This window comes from Acartia tonsa, chromosome 15, assembly GCF_053477335.1.
Source record: "Acartia tonsa isolate MP-2025a chromosome 15, ASM5347733v1, whole genome shotgun sequence".
In the NCBI taxonomy this organism is placed as follows: domain Eukaryota; kingdom Metazoa; phylum Arthropoda; class Copepoda; order Calanoida; family Acartiidae; genus Acartia; species Acartia tonsa.
The window spans coordinates 12,316,650-12,340,037 of NC_137274.1; the positions used below are offsets into that span (position 1 = coordinate 12,316,650).

The following is a 23,388-nucleotide window of genomic DNA, read 5'->3' on the forward strand; positions in this document are numbered from 1 at the left end:
TTTTCCTAGGAGTCCTTTAACTATTTTACAGGGCACTTCACCCGTTACAAAAAAAATTGCCTTTGCGAAAAAATCTGAAACCCCCCCCCCCCCAACTGAAAACTATCATTGTTACCTCTCACCCATCTTAAATCAAAGTGCCCCACCCCCTCTCCCGAAAGATATTATGATATGGGAAAACATTGTCATCCATTTAGCTTGCTAACATGGAGCTCGTTTATAAGTTAGTTCGTTTATCCATTATTAGGGGAGGGAAGTGGGGGGAGGGTGGTGAGATCCTTGTTTTAGCCCACTACAAGTTTCACTTTATTAGAGTATACGAAAACTGCGTGTAAGATCCAAGTAATAATATATTCATTCCTCTAGTAGATCTAAAAAATTATGTCCCTACAATGTGCCAGAAATAAAACCATTGTCCACAAAGGATGTTGAAAGGCTGTGTGGAAACTCATCTAGATTCATAAATAAAACGTAAGTAATAATAACTTTACAAAGTGTCTAAAAAATCAACCATGTGACGTCATAAAAATAAGGGATTATCTATCTCTTTTTTAGGGGTTTCCTTTCCCACTTCTCCTCTCATCTCCCTCATTTTTATGACGTCACATGGATGATTTTGAGACACTTTGTAAAGTAATGAGTTCAGGGAGTGAGGGGACATTGGGCTGTTTATTACACTAGTCCTCAAAGTTTTATGATAACATTTACTTATTCGCTGGTTTTATAACTGTAAGGAATTTTATTAAATTTTGATTGGTTGGTTCATTATAATGAGTGTCCAAACTTTTCAACCATTAATTTTAATCTTTACAAGGAATAATCTTATAGGAGATTTGAATTAATTTACCGTCCATTGTCTTATCCCTTAAGATCCCTGTACAGTTGGCTTGAAACAGAAAATCATTTTTTTTAAATTTTCAAGAAAAAGGACTTTATTGAAACCAGTTTTGTTAGCCCCAATGTCACCAGGCTAACAATTGTCTGTAAAACGATGATATACATGATTTTTCAGTTTGTCTAAAACCGGTTCTAATCCAGCGGATACTAAAAGGTGTTAAAGCCAAATATTTGTTAAGAAAAACAAAATAAAATATTTAAAATCATCACATAATTTACTCATGAAAAGCTTTATTATAAACAAGGATGACAACATCCATAAAAGCGAAGCTCTGAAACGATATGACAGACGAACATTAACTTTTGTTGAGTGTCAGAACTGAATATACAAAATATGAAAATATAAGGTTTGACAAAATTATACGCAAATACGCAAAACTTCTTAAATACAGAATTCTGTTTAAGGACATACTGACATTTTTAATACTTGATTATAGAGATGCTTCGCTCATAATATTGTACCTTATTGTAATAGGAATCAGTAATCAAAAAATCAGATCAATCGGTTGATTTTATCACATAAAAAATTGTTATTAAAAAGTAAAAAAAATCAACACGTTTAAAATGGATGTACGGACATTCTGGTAACGATTATAGAGTTGCTACGCTTTCTAAATCGTACCTAACTACTACAGGAATCACCATGCAAAGTTTGAAATCGATAGGACAATTCTAACATGCCTAAATTAACGAATAAAAACTAACTATCTCGGACGGACGGACGGACGGACCCTAATTATAGAAAAGCTTCGCTTTTAAAAATGTTTCTTTATGTAGCTGACTCATTATGCTAAGAAAAAAATACTTTTTGGTGACAAAATCTGTACACTTACTAATTGGTAATATGGCAGGATTGTTCCTTCGCCATTTGCTGATTAAGAAAGAATGTATTTAGATTATATTTAATCATTTTCTTAACTTTAACTATCTGATGTAGTCTAATGAAACCAAACACTATTTATGTTGATATCATAGGACTAATGTTTTTATTTTACATTCCTTATTGTTACAGTAATCCAAATGCAAATATTTCAGGACAGAAGAAACTGGTTTTATAGAAGATGTTTATGAATGCATCGTTGACATTTACATGAAAGCAGAGCCCAGACAATTAGATCTAACAACGTAAGTAAATTATTGGAAAGCTTAGTAATTCTAGTTTTCAAAAATATAAAAATCTCTCTCATGCTACCTATGGTTGTAATCAAATGTCTATATTTTAGCAGAGGTGGAGCCTAGACAAAAAAAATATTGGAAAGCCTTGCTATTATAGTTTTCAAAAATATAAATATCTTTATTTTGCTACTTATGGTTTTAGAGCTACATTGAAGTATATGGATATTTTTAAAGTTATTGAACCTTGGCTAATAAATTTTACAATAAAGTTTCATAAATCCTTTTATTCTTTAGGTCTTCTTTCTTTAAGGTCTAATGTCAGATTAGGTCTTTTGTCGGAATAGGTCTTTTACTTTAATTCTTTTGTCAGATAAGGTCTTTTGAGTTTGGGCCTTTTATATTTAAGATCTTTTGAATTAAGGTCTTTTTTAGGTTTTTTTAGTGTTAAGGTCTTTCATTTATTGGTCTTTTTTGTTAAGGTATTTTATTTTAAAGTCTTTTTTACCGCCGCTTGGCCTTTTTGTATTGTGTGGAGGGTGAGTTAGGGTTGTAGATTACTGGATTTATGGCTGTTTAGGTATTAGAGTAAAACACTAGAGGTAGAAAGGGTTAAATAACTGTATTTCACTATGGCAATGACCTTGTGCTGACTCTCAATTGGTTCTTTAAAAATCAACCAATTGTAACAGGAATATTAACACAGCCAAGAAGCAGAAAACAATTTGTTGTTTAGGTTAACGAATGCCGGAACCCAGTTGCTACAGCTGGTCACATTTATACAGTCAAACTTTGGTAAGCCATATCTATCTATCTATCTATATATCTGTCTATCTTTCTATCTATTTCATGATTTATCTATCTATCTACATATATATGTCTATTTCATCTATTTCTTGATTTATCTATCTATCTACATATGTATATGTATGTCTATTTCATGGTTTATATATATCTATCTGTTTATATCTTTCTCTATTTAATTTTTTATCAATCTATCTAACTATCTATCTATCTATTTATCTTTCTATCTATCTATCTATCTATCTATATATCTATCCATCTATCTATATATCTATCTATCTATCTATCTATCTATCTATCTATCTATCTATCTATCTATCTATCTATCTATCTATCTATCTATCTATCTATCTATCCATCTATCTATCTATCTATCTATCTATCTATCTATCTATCTATCTATCTATCTATCTATCTATCTATCTATCTATCTAAATTTCTATCTATCTATCTATCTATCTATCTATCTATCTATCTATCTATATATCTATCTATCTATCTATCTATCTATCTATCTATCTATCTATCTATCTATCTATCTATCTATATATCTATCTATCTATATATCTATCTATCTATCTATCTATCTATCTATCTAAATTTCTATCTATCTATCTATCTATCTATCTATCTATCTATCTATCTATCTATCTATCTCTCTATCTATCTATCCATATATCTATCTATCTATCTATCTAGATTGGATAACAGCCGTAGGAGTGCTGAAACATCTGGAGAACCGGGCCAGCTATGATCCAAGGTTCTTAGTACCAATGCTATTCTATAATTAGGCTATTTCTATCCGCTGTCTGTACGTCGCAATTAAATTTAAGTTCTTTGTGGCAATTGAAATCGGTTTCTCATTTCTCTCTCTCTCTCTATACCTACTTCTGTCTCCCTCTGTCTCTCTCCCTCTCTCTTTCTCTCTCTCTGTCTCAATCTCTCTCTCTCTGTCTCATTCTGTCTCTCTTTCTTTGTTTCGCTCTGTCTGTCTTTCTCTCTCTCTCTCTGTCTCTCTCTCTCTCTCTCTCTCACTCTCTCTCTCTCTCTCTCTCTCTCTCTCTCTCTGTCTCTGTCTCTCTGTCTCTCTCTCTCTACCTCTCTCTGTCTCCCTCTTTCTCTGTTTTTCTGTCTTTCTCTCACCCTCTCTCTCTCTGTCTCTTTCTCTCTCTCTCTCACTCTCCCCTTATCTCTCTGTCTCACCCCTTTATCTCTTTTAAAATCTAAAAGCTTTTTTCCTTGCTTGTAGCACAGCTACTCTATAATCAACTTTCTCTGTCCAACCGTCCATCAGTCCATAACTGTAATGGGAAATTTCATTTTATCGGCTGCTATATGAGATTTTTTGTAAATTGTTTGGTCTGTCTGTCTATCATTCATGCTTAATGTAATTAGCTTTTAAAAAACTTTGTCCGTATTCCCAGTCAAGATTTTTGTAGCTTAGTTTGTTATGGATGTTGTAATCCTTGTTTTTTTCAGGTTTCGAGAAAGTTTTCCACAATTTATTCAAGATTCTAGCTGGTTCTTGTAAGTTCATCTTTTCAACTAATTTTTCAATTTTTATGTCCATCTGTTTATCTGTCTATCTATCTATCTATCCGTCTACATTTATCTATCTATCTATGTATCTATCTATCTATTTATCTATCTATCTATCTATCTATCTATATATCCATCTATCTATCTGTCTTTCTATCTGTCTATCTATCTGTCTATCTATCTGTCTATCTATCTGTCTATCTATCTGTCTATCTATCTGTCTATCTATCCGTCTATCTATCTGTCAATCTATCTGTCAATCTATCTGTCCATCTATCTGTCTCTCTATCTGTCTCTCTATATGTCTATCTATCTGTCTATCTATCTATTTATATATTTATCTATCTATGTATATATCTGTCTATATATTTATCTATCAATGTATATATCTGTCTATCTATATATATGTCTATTTACAGTCTATCTATCTGTCTCTCTATTTATATATGTCCATCTTTTTTATCTATCTGTCTACCTATCTGTCTATTCATCCGTCTATCTATCTATCTATCTATCTCTTTATCTGTATAATATCCATTAATGTAGGCCCCCGAAGAAGTATGACAAAGTCCGACGAAAGCCTGGAGATGGGAAAAAAGTTCTCATTCCGACGGAGGCACAGTTTTAATCACCCAATGATAATAAACAAATTCACCCTTTAACTATTAACAAATTTACCCATTAATGATAAAAAAATTCACCCATTGATAATAAACCCATTTACCCATTAATTATAAACCAATTCACCCATTAACGATAAACAAATTTACTGATTAATGGTAAATAAATTCACCCATTTTTGATAAACAAATTCACCCATTTTTGATAAACAAATTCACCTATTTTTGATAAACAAATTCACCCTTCAATAGTAAACAAATTTACCCATTAATGATAAACAAATTCACTCATTTATGATAAACAAAACAATAAGTTAACCCTCAACGTTTCTTTTTGAATTTTACATTTTTTGAGGAGATGGTGGATTTTGCTAGGGGCGATTTATATTTGAAGCTTGGAGGTACTTATCCCCCCAAAAATTAAAAACCCTTATCTTACCTTGATCTATAAAGCGATTATTGTATCACCATATCGGTTCAGCGGTTAGCGAGATCGTAAGATTTAGCTATTAAACATAGACATCCTGTTACTCTTTATATAAGGACTAGCGGCTTCGCCCCTAGCCTCTAGGGGCTTTGCGAAATTCGTAAAAGGACCAAGGAAATCTTCTGCAAAAAAATGGGGATTTTTTTTGTTTTTTGGGGGGTTGGGGGTGTCCCACCCCCCCAAGAAAATAGCCTAAAACACCCACAGGACCAGTAGGTATATTCCCTGAAGAGTAGAATCCGATCGTTTCAGTGGTTACCGAGATCTTAAGAGACTGACAGACGGACAGACAGACGGACAGACAGACGGACAGACAGACAGACAGACGGACGGACAGACATCATTCTACTTTGTATTATAGATATAAAATGAATTTAAAACTTTGAAAAAAATAGTTGATAACAGATCATATTGTTGCAAATCTGCCGACATACGAATATACAAGGATTTTTGAACTTTTTATGTACCAAAAATAGTTAAAACCCCTCCCCGGACCTTTGATAAGCTCAACTGTAAAGGAGAACCATATCTGTTCAGCGATTGACAAGATATTAAGCTACAGACAAACATCCTGTTACTTTTAAAAATACTAGTGGCTATATAAGAACTAGTGGCTATACCCTTAGAGGACTCTAGGGGGGGGGGGGGAACAGACCCCTCAGTTTCAATTTTAGTTTTTAATTTTAATTAAAGTAAACCGATATTTTTTTTAAGGGTGGGTAGGTGTTTATTTTTCTCTAGGAGCGCACCCTTCCTCCCCCAAAATAGTCATAAAGCTTCAATAGACCTTTAAGAAGCTCAACTGTAAAGGAGAACCATATGAGTCAAGCGATTGACGAGGTATTAAGCCAAAGATAGACACCCTAGTACTTTAAAATAAGACCTAGTGCCTAGGCCCTAAGAGGCCTCTAGGGTGAAGGAGGGGGGAGGGCTGGAGGTGTAGGTTAGTAACCCCTTACTTTCAATTTTAGTTTTGAAATTTTAAGTAATCCGATAATTTTGGAAGGATGGGGTATGTATATTCCCTAAAGAGTAGAATCTAATTGGTTTAGTGGTTACCGATATCTTAAGGGGCAGACGGACGAACAGACAGACATCATTTTACTTTGTATTATAGATAAAAGTTCTAAATATACAGTGAGGGATCTATCTTGAATACAGAGTGTTTGGATGGTAAATATATTTTTAAAGGCAAAGCTTTTCTATAATTAGGGTCGGTCCGTCCGCCCTTAAGTCCATTCGTAACGGATAATTTATGCATGTTAGAATTGACCTATGGATTTCAAACTTAGCATGATGATTCCTACAGCAGTTAGGTACGAGTTAGAAAGCTAAGCAACTCTATAATCGTTAACAGAAAGTCCGTACGTCCAATTTAAACATGTTGCTTTTTAACTTTTTAAAAAACATTTTATGTTACTAAATTATTCGATTGATCTGATTTTTGAAATACTGATTCCTAGGACAATAAGGTACATTGTTATAAGCAAAGCATATCTATAATCAAATCCTAAAAATGTAAGTATGTCCTTAAACAATATCCTGTATTTAAGCAGTTTTCAACAAACTTATTTACAATTATGTTGTGTTCGACTTTTATATATTTATATTCTGATTCTGTATTATTCAGTTCTTTCTGACACTCTACAAGTGTTAATGTTCGTTTGTCCTACCGTTTCAGAGCTTCGCTTTTATGAATGATGTCACCCTAGTTGAAACAAAGCTACTATATAGTTTTTAATGTCTGTTTATTTGAAATATGTTTTAATGCATCTCAAGTTTCGCATCCCTCGCTGAAATTTATCGTCAATTACCTCATACGGGCGAGGCTGTTGTCTGAATCTGTTTATAGTGCCTTTAAAAAAATGACGTCTTACAATACAAATGACCAATAATTTGTCAATTCACAGACTAATTTACCATTGGTAGGCCAGTATACATTTTAATTGACCAATGGTAGGCCAGTTTGACGTTGTTTTTTATAGGCACTTTACAAAGCTTCTGCTTTTCATGAAACTTTAACACTCGGGTAATTAGGTTAAGTAACACCTAAGAGACAACCCACTTTTTTATCCATTATGTTTAACATTTTTTAGTTCGCTCAAAAACCATTTAACGCTGTGTTTATTAAGAAAAATTAGTTTTAAATTAATGTTTCAAAGATTTTCTGAAGATCAATTGGAACATTTTTTTTACAAAATTATTTAAGTTTCTATAGTTCTTAGATATTTGTTCTCTAGGCAACGTATTATATTAAGATCGATGTCCTCCATCATCAGTAGTAGACTCCTATGCTGGTCCTGATAACTCAATTGACAAAACAGATGATCTTGATGACAACATAAGAACTAACATCGTTGATCACAAGGAAAACTTTTTTACAGTTTTAAATAATTTTTTTGACTCTTAGATTAGGTTAAGTTAAGTAAAGGTTAAAGGTGCCCCGTAGATATAGGGCTTTGCTGGGTTTTAATTTTCAATAATTTAAAATCCAAGGGGAGCTCTGTATTGGTATGTTTAATGCTATTATTTTAAGTCAATTTAGATTAGGTTATATTGGATGCTGGATATCTCCGCAGAGTTTGGGCATATAAGAAAAACCCTTATTCTCAATTTTTTTTATAAAGTAGGGCAGGGGGAGTTAAGAATACTGACTCAAGAACGCCACTAAGTTTAAAACTTAAAAAAATTGTAAAAAAAAATTATCCAGTTATCTCAAAATGTTGGGTTCATGGCTTCCCCTAAGGATAACTTTCTTCTAACGCGGAGGAGGGGCGCACCCACCCCATTTCAAGGAAAGGATATTATATTAATTGTAATCTACATAAGGGGTAATTTTGTGTATCAGCATTGGGGATGTATGTACATCAATTTATTGTCTAATCATAACTGTGTTTAGTGACCTAGGAAAAAGGGGATTACATTTTGGCCTACCTATTCCATCGACGTCATAGTAGAGGGAATGAGAAAGGGAAAGTGGAAAGAAACCCCTAGAAAAGAGATGGGGAATAGGGTATTTCCTGTCTTCAATAGAATAGGTAGGCCAAATGGAGTGACATTTATCCCCATTTTGCCCGGGCACTAAAGACAGCTACGTCTTATCCCTTTAGTTTCTGATATAATGTTCTTTATAATGCGCAGTTATGCCGCGTAGAGTTATGAGATCTGATACTGCACAAGAGAGAGGATTCTCTGTTAGAGATCTTATTTATCCAAAGGTAAGTCCATCTATCTATCTGTATATATGTTCCATATTCTGTTCATCTATCTATCTGTATATATGTTCCATATTCTGTTCATCTATCTATCTGTATATATGTTCCATAGTCTGTTCATCTATCTATCTGTATATATGTTCCATATTCTGTTCATCTATCTATCTGTATATATGTTCCATATTCTGTTCATCTATCTATCTGTATATATGTTCCATATTCTGTTCATCTATCTATCTGTATATATGTTCCATATTCTGTTCATCTATCTATCTGTATATATGTTCCATATTCTGTTCATCTATCTATCTGTATATATGTTCCATATTCTGTTCATCTATCTATCTGTATATATGTTCCATATTCTGTTCATCTATCTATCTGTATATATGTTCCATTATCTGTCCATCTATCTATCTATATATCTATGTGTCTATCTATCTATCTTTATATATGTTCCATATTCTGTTCATCTATCTATCTGTATATATGTTCCATATTCTGTTCATCTATCTATCTGTATATATGTTCCATTATCTGTCCATCTATCTATCTATATATCTATGTGTCTATCTATCTATCTGTATATATGTTCCATTATCTGTCCATCTATCTATCTTTATATATGTTCCATTATCTGTCCATCTATCTATCTTTATATATGTTCCATTATCTGTCCATCTATCTATCTTTATATATGTTCCATTATCTGTCCATCTATCTATCTATATATCTATGTGTCACTGTCCATCTGTCTATCTTTATATATGTTCCATTGTCTGTTCATCTATCTATCTATCTATCTATCTATGTGTCCATCTATCTATCTTTATATATGTTCCATTATCTGTCCATCTATCTATCTTTATATATGTTCCATTATCTGTCCATCTATCTATCTTTATATATGTTCCATTTATATATTTATCTATCCATCTATCTAGATGTTGAATATATATTTCTCTATCTGTCTATCTACCCTTTATTTCTCAGTCTATCTGTCTATCTAAATATCTTATTCCTTCAATATCTTTTTTTGTCACTTTTGAAATATTTTGTAATTCAACACTAAAGAGACGACCAACTTTTTAATTGGACAACTTTGATTGAATTGTCAAAATACCATAATTAAGAGTTTACCTTTTTTCCTAAGATATAATTAAGTTGTCACATATTCATATCAGCAGTAGATACAATTGTCAATACTTTTAGCAGGAAAGATGTAACTTCAGACTCGAACCTGACCCCTGCATGACCGCAAGCTATCAGCGAGTTTTCTTATTTGTTGTCGTGATTTTATTCCTTAGCAAAATAAAAATGTCATAAAAACAGAAATTTTTCGAATGTTTTAATTCAAGTTCCCCCAATAAATCAAGTAATTAAACAAAATAAATGTATGATTTGCCAACTCAACTTCTACAGAATAACTTTACATTTTTTTATTTTTACTTTGATAAGCGTAATGACTTTTTTGCAGAAATTTTTCATATTTAAATAAATAAACAATCCAACAAAAAATAAAGTTTTAGTTCAATCATTATGTGGTATTCGGCAACTCTGGGCCATGCAGAAACCAAGACATTATAGTGATGCTACGCACCCAGCTAAATCCTGTTATTCTACAATTGTAAAGCCACCTGCAAATATGTAAGATAACGGTATTGATTTCATCTCTCAGTTGTCCTGCAAGTGGAGGGAGGGGTGTTACCCCTCCCTCTCCCTTCTTAAGCACCGGAACCTTCCCCTTCAACCACCAAGTTATCAGCACCACCTCAGCCCTGAGGATAAAGGGTCTAAGCCTTCCTTCACCCGATAGAATCACCACCCACACAGACTGTTGTTGTCACAGTAATCATCAAACCTTCCCTTTTAGTACCCAGACCTACCACTCAACCCCTCTATGCTTATCTACCTATTGTGCTGTTCCATGGGCTATCCTGCCTCCCCCGGACAGGGATAGCCATCTACCTAACCATTGCAACTATCTATGTTTTACTTGTATGATTTACCTTTAACTATCTCTATTCCTAATCCATATGTATTTATATTATGTTGTACCACTTTAGTAAACCTTAGACCCTGAATAAAGGAACATCTGAATAGACTCTGTTTATTATTTAGTGATTGCTAGAGAAGCGTAGCTTCTCTATAATATATGTGTCCACGTCTGTTCGCACTGCCGTAGTCATTTGAACTCGGGTGTCTGCCATTCAACCTAGGCGGATACCACAATTACACAAAAAGTAACTTCTTACTATCAAATAATTGAACAATTTCGTGACTTTATGATTTTTATTAAATCCAAAAACAAATCTTTAATTTCCAAGAAAAATCTTTAGAACAAAGCGACGCTATACCTAATTAATTATCTGTCCGTCTGTCACGGCAATCACGTCAACGACAGATAAACATTTGCAAAAATACCATATTATCCATTTTAAGAAAATTTGCAATAATCACACAGATTTTTTTTCACGATCAAATTAGTCTTAAAATTTTGTAAACTTAAATTACCACGAACACCAAATTCTTAATTCCTAACCTGATTTAGATTTGCAAAATACTTTATTTTTTTTACTTTGACCCATCCATAAACACTGTTTATGTCCATAACAAATTTTTGACAATATACGCTTCAAAACAAAAAATATATGCTTATCTAACAGAAATCATTTCCAACGTAAAATATTATTATTTTGTAAACAAAAACGACGAAACTTTTCTATAATCAGAGTCAACAGTGCGTCCATCTGAAGTAATCTAGTAAGCGTAGCAACCCTATACCAGAATATACGTATGCCCATCTCAAACATACCGATTTTTAAGTCTTTCTAACAAAAATTCCATTTATGAGAAAAAAAATTGGATTATTCCGAATTTTTAAAAATATTGATCCCCAGAACAACAGCGCGTAACGCTATAAGTAAGGCATTTGTATAATCGAACTCTCAAAAATGTAAGTAGGTCCTTAAATATTATATTGTAAATAAGCGATTTTTACTAAAAATAACAATTTCCATGACGTCACACAAATGTTAATACCCATATTTTTCAATCATATCCTTCTAAAGCTTCGCTTTATGGATTTTGTCACTCTTGCTCAAATCTAAAACCAAATTTATTAATTTTTAAAATTATAAAATAGATAGACTCACAATATATTGATGCTCATTAAAAATTTTGCTTTAAAACATCGCTAGTTTTTGTAAATAAATCAAGATATCACTCTCGCTAAGGGCGAAGCATCAAATATGTCGTAAAATGAACCCAAATTTTAAGGATACACCTATATAAAACTTTACACCAATATATTGTTTTAAAAATATCCCTACAACAATTTTACAATAAGCGAATATTTTGTGTGCTTCATGTTGGTCTGTCCTTACGTCCATTTAATGTATATTGGTTTTTCGATTCCAACTAAACATTTTTTTTATCATGATAAATAGTCCAATTCATATGTTTTTATTTTAATGTTTGATTGATTCATTAAGTTGAGTGTCCAAATGTTTCAATTACTAATTGTAATGCACAGAAAGGGTACTTTTGTATATCCTCAATGGGGATATACATCAATTTATCGGCTATTGTCTTATCCCTTTAGATCCCTGGCAAGCTATGCCCTCTGTATACATTTTTGATTTTAGAGCCAGTCCAAAGTTCGTGTGGTGAGAAGACCAGCTTTGCCTTACAACTTACAAGGTATACAATACATCACGTACACATTATTATAAATGCCGCGTGCTTTGTTTTGATAATCCTCAGAATGTCGTCTTCATATAGATTTAAACCCTTTTGTATAAGAACTATTAATACACAACTAAAACAGATATTTTCTGTTACAAGGTTTATAGTAGTTATTTGCATCAAATTATAAACAGCTTTCCTCCGATAAAAAAATGTAAAATCATAAGATTAAAACTGTTTTGAATCTTGTAATTGTTTTTTTGTCTGCTGGCAAATTCTTATCTGCTACATGGCTGCATGAATATTCACATTATCATTGGTTGATTTTTAACGACCCAGTTGACCAGAGAGAGGTCATTGCAATATGGAATAGTTATTTCTTTCATCGTATTATAAACGGCTTTCCGCAGATATAGAATGTACAATTATAAGATTAAAACAAGTTTTTTTTTAGCCCTAAGGTGCCGAAGGCACGGGCTAAAAATATTCGTAGAAAGCTGGATATAATACGATGCTAGACATAGTTTTTTCATATGGATGAGAACCAGTACCTATCCACCGGATTCAAATGAATACGAGAAATACAGTTATCTAACACTTTCTCCCTCTAGTGTTTAACTCTAATATTAGGAGGATTTGGAGGTGGGGTCACTGGACCTGGACCTGGCACTTTCTCCAGTCCTGGAGACTTCTCTGTCCAGGACAACAATATTCAGGAACCAATACTTCACCAAGACAATATGTTTCCATAATTTAAAACACAGACAAACTTTTTGGAGATCACTGTTTTAGAGGTCCCTAGGGCCATACAAACAAGGAGAAAAATTTAATATTTTGTTTGTTTGTGGAAAAAATCAAAAATATTCACATAATTTTTTAAGTCCTAAAAATTGCTAAAATGTGGATTGAAAGTATTTGTACTTCAGGTTCCAACAGGTCCTGCAACTTTTTCAGGTAAAGATCAGCAGCTGTGATTCAGCAAATTCATTCTATTTGAAATTGCTGAAAATAAGGATATTTTGTGGCGTAATGATGGCGTAAAACTTGTTTTGGGTTGTAACTAAAAGAAAGTGGGTAAAATGGGGGGGGGGGGAGTGGGTTCAGGGGGAATTTTCACTTGAAATGAATGTACATATCTTGATGAAAATTAAGCTAATAAATTAATTATTGACATGTTTCGATTATTTTCCGACCTTGTCGGGGAAACAGGATAGTTGGTACGCTTCTTTTTATGAATATACTTGAATTGTTTGTCAGAATCCTGTACTCTTTCTTTGCATAATATTGTCATTGTCTCTCATAGTTCACCAATAGAATGTCTAATTGCAGTTCAATAGGCGGGGGATAGGTCACAGGGGGATCTTTTGCAATTGTTAAAAATTACCAGTTTCTGTGTAATATAAGTTGTCGCAAATATAGTTATTAAATTAAATTTTAATTTTATTCATTTTATTTGAAAATATAGAATTGGGGATGAGATTCAATATTAAATGGCAGATAAGACAATGGACGGTAAATTGAAAGACAACCCCAATTATGATAAATAAATTACCCCTTCTGTAAAATTGTTAAAATATTGATTCTCTGGTTAGCGAGATCCTATGATACAGAAACTCACAAATCCTTTTATTGTATTCTGAGATGGATTCTTTATAAAAAATTAGGCTCGCTACTCACTAGTGAGGCAAAATCATTCTTGTGAAAAATCCTCCAAAATTGCATAAAAACAAGGATGACAACATCCATAAAAGCAAAGCTCTGAAACGGTAGGACAAACGGACATTAACACTTGTATAATGTCAGAACTGAATAATCAGAATGCGAATGTATAAGAGTCTAAGCAAAATTGTAAATAAATTTGTTGAAAAACTGCTTGATACAGGATAATGATTATGGACATACTTACATTTTTAGGACTTGATTATAGAGTTGCTTCGCTTATAATATTGTACTTTGTTGTCCCAAGAATCAGTATACCAAAAATCAGACCAATCGGATGATTAGGTCACATACAAATTTGTTGTTAAAAATGTAAAAAAAATCAACATGTTTAAAATGAACGTACGGACATTCTGGTAATGATTATAGAGTTGCTACGCTTTCTTAATCGTACTTAACTACTACAGGAACCACCATGCAAAATTTGAAATCGATAGGACAATTCTAACATGCCTAAATTAACGAAAAAAGCTATTTAAAAAAGTAAAAAATCAACATGTTTAAAATGGACGTACGGACATTTTAGTAATGATTATAGAGTTGCTACGCTTTCTAAATCGTACCTAACTACTAAAGGAATCACCATGCAAAATTTGAAATCGATAGGACAATTCTAACATGTCTAAATCAACGAAAAAAGCTATCCGTGACGGACGTACGGACGGACGGACCGACCCTAATTATAGAAAAGCTTCGCTTTTAAAAAATCTACAAAAATTAAATAAAATCATGAAAAGGATTATTAACATAAGATGTTGATAAGTTTTGGTAGATTTTTAATGTCATTTTGGAGGATTTTTTCACAAAAATAATTTTGCCTCACTGGCGAGTAGCGAGCCTAATTTTTTAAAGAATCCACCTTTGCTTATTAAATTCTGAACTCTTAAGTGTCAATGTTCGTCTGTCCTACTGTCTGATGTTAGAGCTTTGCTCTTATGTATGTTGTCATCCTTGCTCTTTATAATTAAGGTGGAAACCTTCGCCCATTTTCCAACAGTGTGGACAGCCTGACCTATGGAACTTTTCAGGAAACATCAATTTTATCGATTCTTTTCTTAAAAGCGAAGCTTCCATAATTAGGGTTAGTCCGTCCGTATGTCCGTAACAATTAATTTAGGCATGTTAGAATTGTCCTATTAATTTCAAACTTCGCATGATGATTCCTATAACTGTTAGTTATGATTTAGAAATCGTAGCAACTCTATAATCGAAACCAGAATGCTAATACGCCCATTTAAGTAATGTTTATTTTTAACTTTTTGACAAAAATTTATTATGCCATATAATTTATTGATTATCTTATAGTACTTATTCTTAGGACAAAAAAATCTCAATATTAAAAGCGAAGCATCTCTATAGTCAAGTACTAAAAATGTAAATATGTCCCTTAATCCTGTATCCTGTAATTTAACAGTTTTGCAACAAATTTACGTGCAATTTTGTCAAAAGTTATACATTTATATTATATTTATTCAGTTCTAACACTCTACAAAAGTTGATGTTCGTTTGTCCTACCGTTTCAGAGTTTTGCTTTTATGGATGTTGTCATACTTGTTAAAGTAACAGGATCTCGCTAACTGCTGAACCAATATGGTTCTAGTTTATAATGTAGCCTCTCATATGTCCTGGGAAAGTTTAGATCTATTTTTGGGGAGGGTACATCCACCCTCCCATGAGGAATCGGCCATAGAAAAACAAGGATGACAACATCCATAAAAGCGAAGCTCTGAAACGGCAGGACAAACGAGCATCAACTTTTGTAGAGTGTCAGAACTGAATAAGTATAATATAACCAAACAATAACTATTGCATTGTGTTACTTGGCAGAACATTAATTTCTAAGTCTACACGAAATTGTAAATAAATTTCGTAAATATAGGAAAATGTAAAAGGACTACTTTCTTTTTTGGGATTGGATTATAATACAGTAGCTAGTGTTTTAAAATTTTTAACAAATCAGCAGGTTTTAAATAGACGTACGTACTTTCTGTAATGATTATAGAGTTGCTACGCTTTCTAATTCATACCTAACTGTTATAGTAAACACCATGTAAAGTTTTAAATAAATAGGACAATTCTAACATGTCTAAATTATCGAAAAGAGCTGACCGTTACGGACGGACCGACCCTAATTATAGAAAATTACACTGCAAAAATAGTTATACCTTTTCCGTTTAAAAACTAAAATATAGCTGACCCCCCCCCCCTCCCTCTCCCAATTCAAGTGCCCCTAGAGGCCACTAGTACCCAATATAGCCGCTAGTATTTGATAAACTTGATGTGGTATGAGCAGGATAATGCTGATAACAGTTATACAAGTCAGAGTTATGACAGTAATGAATACAATTCTGGATATTTCAACACGCCAGGAATAGAAAAAAAAGAATATAATATTAGACCCTAAAGTTTAATGATAGTATCTCTAACAAAATGGCGATAGATGACACTGCTTTTGGCCTACCTATTCTATTGGCGTCAGGAAATACCCTATACCCCATCTATTGTCTTTCCCCCCTGCCTTTCTTTTTCCCTCTACTATGACGTCAATAGAATAGGTAGACCAAAAGAGATGATGCTAGCCAGCGGCGATGCTATTCAGTGCCAAAGCCAGCATGCGGTGATGCTAGCCATTGGCGATGCTAGTCATGGTGATGCTAGCCAGAGGCAATGCTAGCTAGCGGCGATGCTATCGTCAATTTGCGACATGCAGTAGCGGGACAAAGTGTCTCAAAAAACAGCCATGTGACGTCATAAAAATGAGGGAGATGAGAGGAAAAGTGGGAACGAAGAAAAAAGAGATACATAATTTCTCATTTTTATGACGTCAGCATAATAGGGTTGTTAGTTCGAATCTCTGTTCAACACCGTGTCATCATTAAAGTTGTTAGAAATATTTCCTAATGCTACTATGTCAGATGCGTAACATAATTAGTTAGATTTGGTTAAATACCTTGGCCCAAAAAAGGCACAATCAAATGTAAAGAAACATGATTTTCTCGGCTACTATACAAGATAGATAGATGCAATTTTTTGTGAAGATTCCCTATATTGATGAGCATCCAGTGTATAATCAACTTGATATGTTTGTCTGTCAGTCATGCTCTAAAAGACCAATACAAATTTTTTACAGAAAGGTTTCGTGATTTTTTGAATTATTTTTTTTTCTAATTAACAACAGGATATACTCAAAATTCAGGTGGTGGATACAATTCAGGGTTATTAAAAAGTTTGAAACCAATTATTATCCGGTGGATTAGAACCGGTTCTTAGCCATACTGAAATATTAAGTATAATATTGTGGTCAACAAAACTGGTTTTAATCTTGTTATTTTTCATTTTAATATCCACGGAAAGTTGTCTATGAAACGCTGTGATAACTAATATTGATAAATGGATATTAGGACAGTAAAGATATTTTCGATAATTTATATTGCTACTTTAGTCCTTATTTATTGGTCAGGCTATCCTCTAGGAGAAGGGGACGAGATGGGGTAAAAGGTGTCAATTGAGGGTATCCTTATACTTTTCCCAGTTGGAAAGACAATTTCATTGGTGCAACATCCAATTGATTATATATTGGTGTATTAATGATGCCAGCAACCAAAATGAAAATAAACAAGGAGGACAACATCCATAAAAAACGAAGCTCTGAAACAGTAGAACAAGGGAACATTCACTCTTGTAGAGGCAAGAACTGAACAAGTAAAATATAAATGTACAAGTTTTGAAAAAATTGTATGCAAATTTGTTGCAAAACTTCTTAAAATATAGAATACAGTTTAAAGACATACTTACATTTTTGGACTTGGAAAGTTAAAAATCAGCATGTTTTAAATGAATGTACGGATTTTCTGGTAATGATTATAGAGTTGCTACGCTTTCTTAATCGTACCTAACTGTTATAGGAATCATCATGCAAAGTTTGAAATTGATAGGACAATTCTAAATTAACGAAAAAGCTATCTGCTACGGACGGACGGACTGACCTACCTTAATTGTAGAAAAGCTTCACTTTTAAAAATAAATGAAACTTTTTAGGATTTAAAGTTTTTAATAAAGTTCCAGTTATGAGAGCAGTGGACACGGGTTTGACTTTGGCCAGAGTTACATCAGCAATGGTTTCAACTCTGGACAGAATCATTTCCATTCATCTGAAGGTTCAGGTACACATTAGTAAAGGAATAGGTACACTTTAGATAAGGATTAGGTACACTTTAGATAAGGATCAGATACACTTTATATAAGGATTAGTTACACTTTAGATAAGGATCAGGTATACTTTATATAAGGATCAGGTACACTTTAGATAAGGATCAAATCCTAATGTGCTGACCCTAGTAACTATACACAATTGTCTCATCTTACTTTATGGCAACTTAGGCCTAAACTAAACCTAAAAAATAATCATAGTAGTCCTCTAGTGGCATTTGAGGGTAGGGATGGGGGTTAGTGAACCATCCACTTTCCATTTTGGTTTTAAAAAGATTTAAATTACAAAAACAAACAAACTTTTCATTACCTTTGAGAAGCTTTACTGTTAAGGAGGAACATGTCGGTCAAGCAGATAGCGATTGGTTAAGCTAAATACAGACAATCATCCTCTTACTTTAATATAATTTCAGGAAATGTTGAATTTTCTAGCCCACCACGCCTACTCGGCACAGGACCGAAGCTAGCTCAGTTGGCGCAGGAACCAATGATTAATTTACTTTCCTTTATTTACCTTCACTTACCCTTTACTTCACTACACTAACTTATTTCACTTTGTATTCCCCTTACCCATCTCTTCATTCCATTACCCATTCTTTTACCCTCCTTATCCCTTCCCCTTTTAATATCCCCATCACTGAACTTCTCTAAATTCCTTCTCTCTGCATTTTCCTTCCCCTTCCCTTCCCCTCCTTTTCTCCTCCCTTTCCACTTTCCCTTCCCCATTAGATTTCCCATCACTTAACTTCTCTAAATTCCTTCTTTTTGAATTCCCCTTTCCCTACACTTCCCAATCCTTTCCCTTCCTTATCCCATCCCCTCCTTTTCACTCACCTTCCATTTTCCCTTCTCCTTTTGATTTCCCCATCACTTAACTTCTCTAAATTATTTCTCTCTGTTATACTTTGTTGGTTAGTTCATTAAGTTTAGTGTCCAAACTTTCCAACCACTAGGTATAATCTACAGAGGGGTAATTTTGTGTATTATCATTGGGGATGTATATCAATTTACTGGCCATTGTCTTATCCCTTTAGATCCCTGCATGAGTTTTCTTGAAAATAAGTAATCATTGGTCCCAGGGAAATATAAATTTTGGCGGTGGCAGATTTCAGGGACTGAGAAGACCCCCCCGCCAACCAGCATTTTTGGGTGATGGGGGTGTAGGTGGCCCCCTAGGACATGGAGGGGGTGTAGGTAGACCCCTAGGAGCACCCGGCCTAATTCCAAGGAACATTGTTATACTCATTTTCTTTCTAGTAGCGAAGCTATTCTATAATTCATGTATGTCTGTTCGTCCGTCAGTGCGTAGGGCTGTTGGAGAAAAATTAGAGTAAAACACTAAAATAACTAAATATATGTCCCCAAATCCAAGGAGCTTGTTACAACTCTCAATTTGGTCTTTGAAAATCAACCAATAGTGTCAGGAATATTAACAAGTAGCAGAAAACAATTTGCTAGCAGACGAAAAAGGTCATTGTAAACGGGAGGCAGAAAGTTATCTGTATATACATCTATATATTATACATAGATCTGTTAGGTAAAATGTGATTTTCTTGGATGCTTTTCGAAATAGAGGGCTCATTTTTCTTGTGAAGAATATCTTTAGATCAGTGAGCAACAATTATATGATTTACTTGGTCCGTTCGTCTGTCAGTCAAGATGCAAAAAAAATATCAAAACATGTGAAAGGTTTTGCGATTTTAAAGTGATAAAATGATACTTGCAGCAGGCTTAACGATAACATCCAACCCATTTACCCCTAGCCCTTCCCTCCTACTGAATGAATCCACTGGCCAATAAATGAGTTCCATATTAGCAAGCTAAGTTGAAGACAATTTTTCCCCTGTCACTATATTCATGCACTAGCTGCTTCGCCCCTAACATCTAGGATCTCTGTATATAAATGGGGCAAAGAAGGGCTAGGAAAAATTATAGCTTAGAACCATAACAGGACCTGTATAAAGATTACCTAAATAAGAGAGCCAAAATCGGTTCTGTAGTGATTGAGATATTAGGCTTCAAACAAAAAACCCTTACTACTAGGGCCTCTAGTGGCACTTTCAATGTTTTTTTTTGTTCAAGTATCTACAATACCTATCTATGTTGCATTGAAGTCTCTCTGCGTAAAAAAATCGATTTTTATGTGATTTCTCTTGGGAGGGTGGTTTTACCCTCCCCCAAAATAGTAAAAAACCTTCCCGGGACTTATGAGAAGCTACCCTGTTAAGGAGAACCCGATCGGTACAGTGGTTAGCGAGATCCTTCGGTACAGACACACAAACAGACAGACATCCTGTTACTTTATCAAAAGGATATCCATTGAATGAGTATAACTCTGGTTTAGAAATCCTGGTCTTGGTGTCGGCGGCTTTGGTGTCGGTGGTGTACAGCCTCCAGTTATACTGAATGAGCGCAGAGACAAGTACAAACTCAGAATCAAGGATATTATTAGGGACGTGATGGGCGAAGTGATGGGGAGGTGATGGGAGAGTTGATGGGATGAGTGATGTGGAGGTGATGATAGATGTAATGGTGGAGGGATAGATGACAAAATATAGCCATTTTTCCCGGTCATACGCCGTCATGCGTCATGTTGGAATGCAAATTTCAGATCTCAGTTTTCGCTATTTGATTTACTATTTTTCTCTATATGATAAAAGCGATGCTTGCAAGATTATTTAATTTGCTATGATATAAAGATAAATTTTTCTTAAATCGCAAAATCTGAGATCTGAAATTTGAGTCACCCTTCCAACATGTCGCATGACGGCGTATGGCCGGGAGAAATTGCATTATTTTGTCCACTATCGGATTAATATCCTACATTTTTAAGCTCTATTATTTCAACCAAATAAGATTTTTTATGTAACAAAGAACCAAAAAGTTTGTTTGAAATTGATATATTTTATATGAAATTTTGAGTATCTTGGTCATTTTTGATAATATTTTCTATTTTTTTTAACAGAAAACTAATCTTGTTATAAATGTGTATAATTAATATATTTATCTAGTCTAATAATAAATTATCTAGTCAAAAAATATTTGTTTTTCTTTTTGACCAAATCAGGCTAATAAAATAATTTAAAAAATTAAAAATGTTAAAAACTAGCTAAAATTTTTATTATTGTTATAAAATGAATTTGAACCAAAAAAATTACAAGCACTATATATTTTTATTGATTTACAAGAAGATTACCTAGGTTTTTAATTTTTTTCTTCTTCAATTTTTGGATAACTTTCAACAAAAATTTAAAAATGTTTGAAAATGTTTCAAAAACAAAAGAAAAAAATCTTCGAATGAAAAAACATTGAGAAAAATCCTCCAATGAAAAGATCCAATAATGTTTATGATAATCTTTCTAGTGCTCGGTGTAAAAATTGTTACATTTATTACATTTATATCAGCTTTTGTAAAATAGTGTTTTTTTCAGTTTTTGTTTAAACTTTTTGACTGAAACGTTTTGCTCTGAGAATTTACAAATGTAATTGTACAACATACAATCTACAATGTACTGTACAATATCTAATACCATAATATAAGGGCTCGACAGCCGCCTTTAAGCCTTAGAGAAGTAAACTTTATATATATTTTTTTAAAAATCAGTTGGAAGTCTAAACCTGACCCAAATACAATAATCTATATTTTCAAAAAAAATTCAAAACATCCAAATGGATTTAAGTTTAAGACTTAGTCAAGTCTGATGCACGGCTGCCGAGACCTACATGATATAATAATTCAATGGCTTACATAATTTCTATGTCTCACTAAATTTAAAATTTTAGAAAAGTCTCAAAAATACACAAATTATTTGCAAATTTTAAAAATTTTGAATTATTTGTATTCTATCATTTTTTCACTGTTAAAGATATTTTACAAAGTGAACCAAATATGGAGCTAAAATTTTTAGAACATTTTCTTTAGTCAGGATAATTTATTGTACAGTTTTTTTTCTTGCTTAGTGACTTTGTTTTTGTCTTATGCAGAAAAGAAGTTGAACCACTCTTCACTTGGGTCATCAGTTCTTGTCATGTTTGATATTGGTATTAATTCTCGAGGATTTCTAAAAATAAAAAAAAATGTTGTTAATAGAAGAATAAATTTATGATATAGATGGATAACCAGACAACTACCTGGATCTCTCTGTCAAGAATCTTTTTTGTCTGCTAGCAAATTGCTTTCAAATCTTTTGTAGCGACTTTGCTGTGTTAATATTCCCGACATTATTTATTTTCAAAGACCCAATTGAAAGTCGGCACATGGTCCTTTGAAAGGGGATATACATACAGTTATTTAACCCCTTCCCCCTCTAGTGTTTTACTCTAATATCTGGAATCCAAAACTCCAAACAGATAGGTGTCAGTTTCATCTCTGGAACCAACCTCATTACCTGGGATCTAAGGCTCCTAGATAGATGTCAACCTTATTTCTGGAACCAACCTTTTTACCTGGGATCTAAGTCTCCTAGATAGATATCAGCCTCATCTCTGGAACCAACCTCATTACCTGGGATCTAAGGCTCCTAGATAGATGTCAGCTTCATCTCTGGAACCAACCTCATTACCTGGGATCTAAGGCTCCTAGATAGATGTCAGCTTCATCTCTGGAACCAACCTCATTACCTGGGATCTAAGGCTCCTAGATAGATGTCAGCTTCATCTCTGGAACCAACCTCATTACCTGGGATCTAAGGCTCCTAGATAGATGTCAGCTTCATCTCTGGAACCATCCTCATTGATTATTGTACCATTTGGATAAATCTTTAAAAATTTTCAAAAATAATATTTCCTTAAATAATAAGGTTTAAGGTCTGTCGGACAACTACTAAATGCCATTATCCTATTATAAAAAGTAGTAAGCTTTTTTTGTCTGTAGCAAAGGATCTCACTAACCGCTGAACCGATAAGGTTCTCCTTTACAATGAAGCTTCATATAGGTCCAGGGAATGTTTTTAACTATTTTGGGGGAGGGTATCTTCTCCGTCAATTGCCCCTATAGGTTTCTAGGGAAGTAGCATCTAGTTGTATTAAAAGACCTATTCATATCAATAAATGTTTCTGTTCTATACTGTCCCTTTGTCCATTCTTTTTTGAAAAAATC

The 23,388-nt window shown here is 33.4% G+C and overlaps 1 protein-coding gene and 2 long non-coding RNA genes across 3 annotated transcripts; all 3 read left to right on the plus strand.

Annotated features, from left to right (window-relative positions):
- Positions 1-405: 405 nt before the first annotated feature.
- LOC145307675 (uncharacterized) lies at positions 406-5,032 on the plus strand. Its single transcript, XR_013875562.1, has 6 exons — positions 406-471; positions 1,933-2,022; positions 2,747-2,805; positions 3,514-3,574; positions 4,294-4,341; positions 4,900-5,032. It is a non-coding gene; the product is annotated as an uncharacterized LOC145307675 (long non-coding RNA).
- A 3,142-nt stretch (positions 5,033-8,174) lies between these two features.
- LOC145306907 (uncharacterized) lies at positions 8,175-15,157 on the plus strand. Its single transcript, XM_080149247.1, has 6 exons — positions 8,175-8,253; positions 8,600-8,678; positions 12,323-12,377; positions 12,993-13,073; positions 13,284-13,316; positions 15,051-15,157. Exons 1-6 carry the CDS (start codon positions 8,192-8,194, stop codon positions 15,155-15,157), a joined length of 417 nt encoding a protein of 138 aa, XP_080005373.1. The 5' UTR covers positions 8,175-8,191.
- Positions 15,158-17,257: 2,100 nt separating this feature from the next.
- Positions 17,258-18,854, plus strand: LOC145307171 (uncharacterized). The gene is made up of 3 exons (XR_013875329.1): positions 17,258-17,296; positions 18,141-18,244; positions 18,704-18,854. It is a non-coding gene; the product is annotated as an uncharacterized LOC145307171 (long non-coding RNA).
- Positions 18,855-23,388: the final 4,534 nt, after the last annotated feature.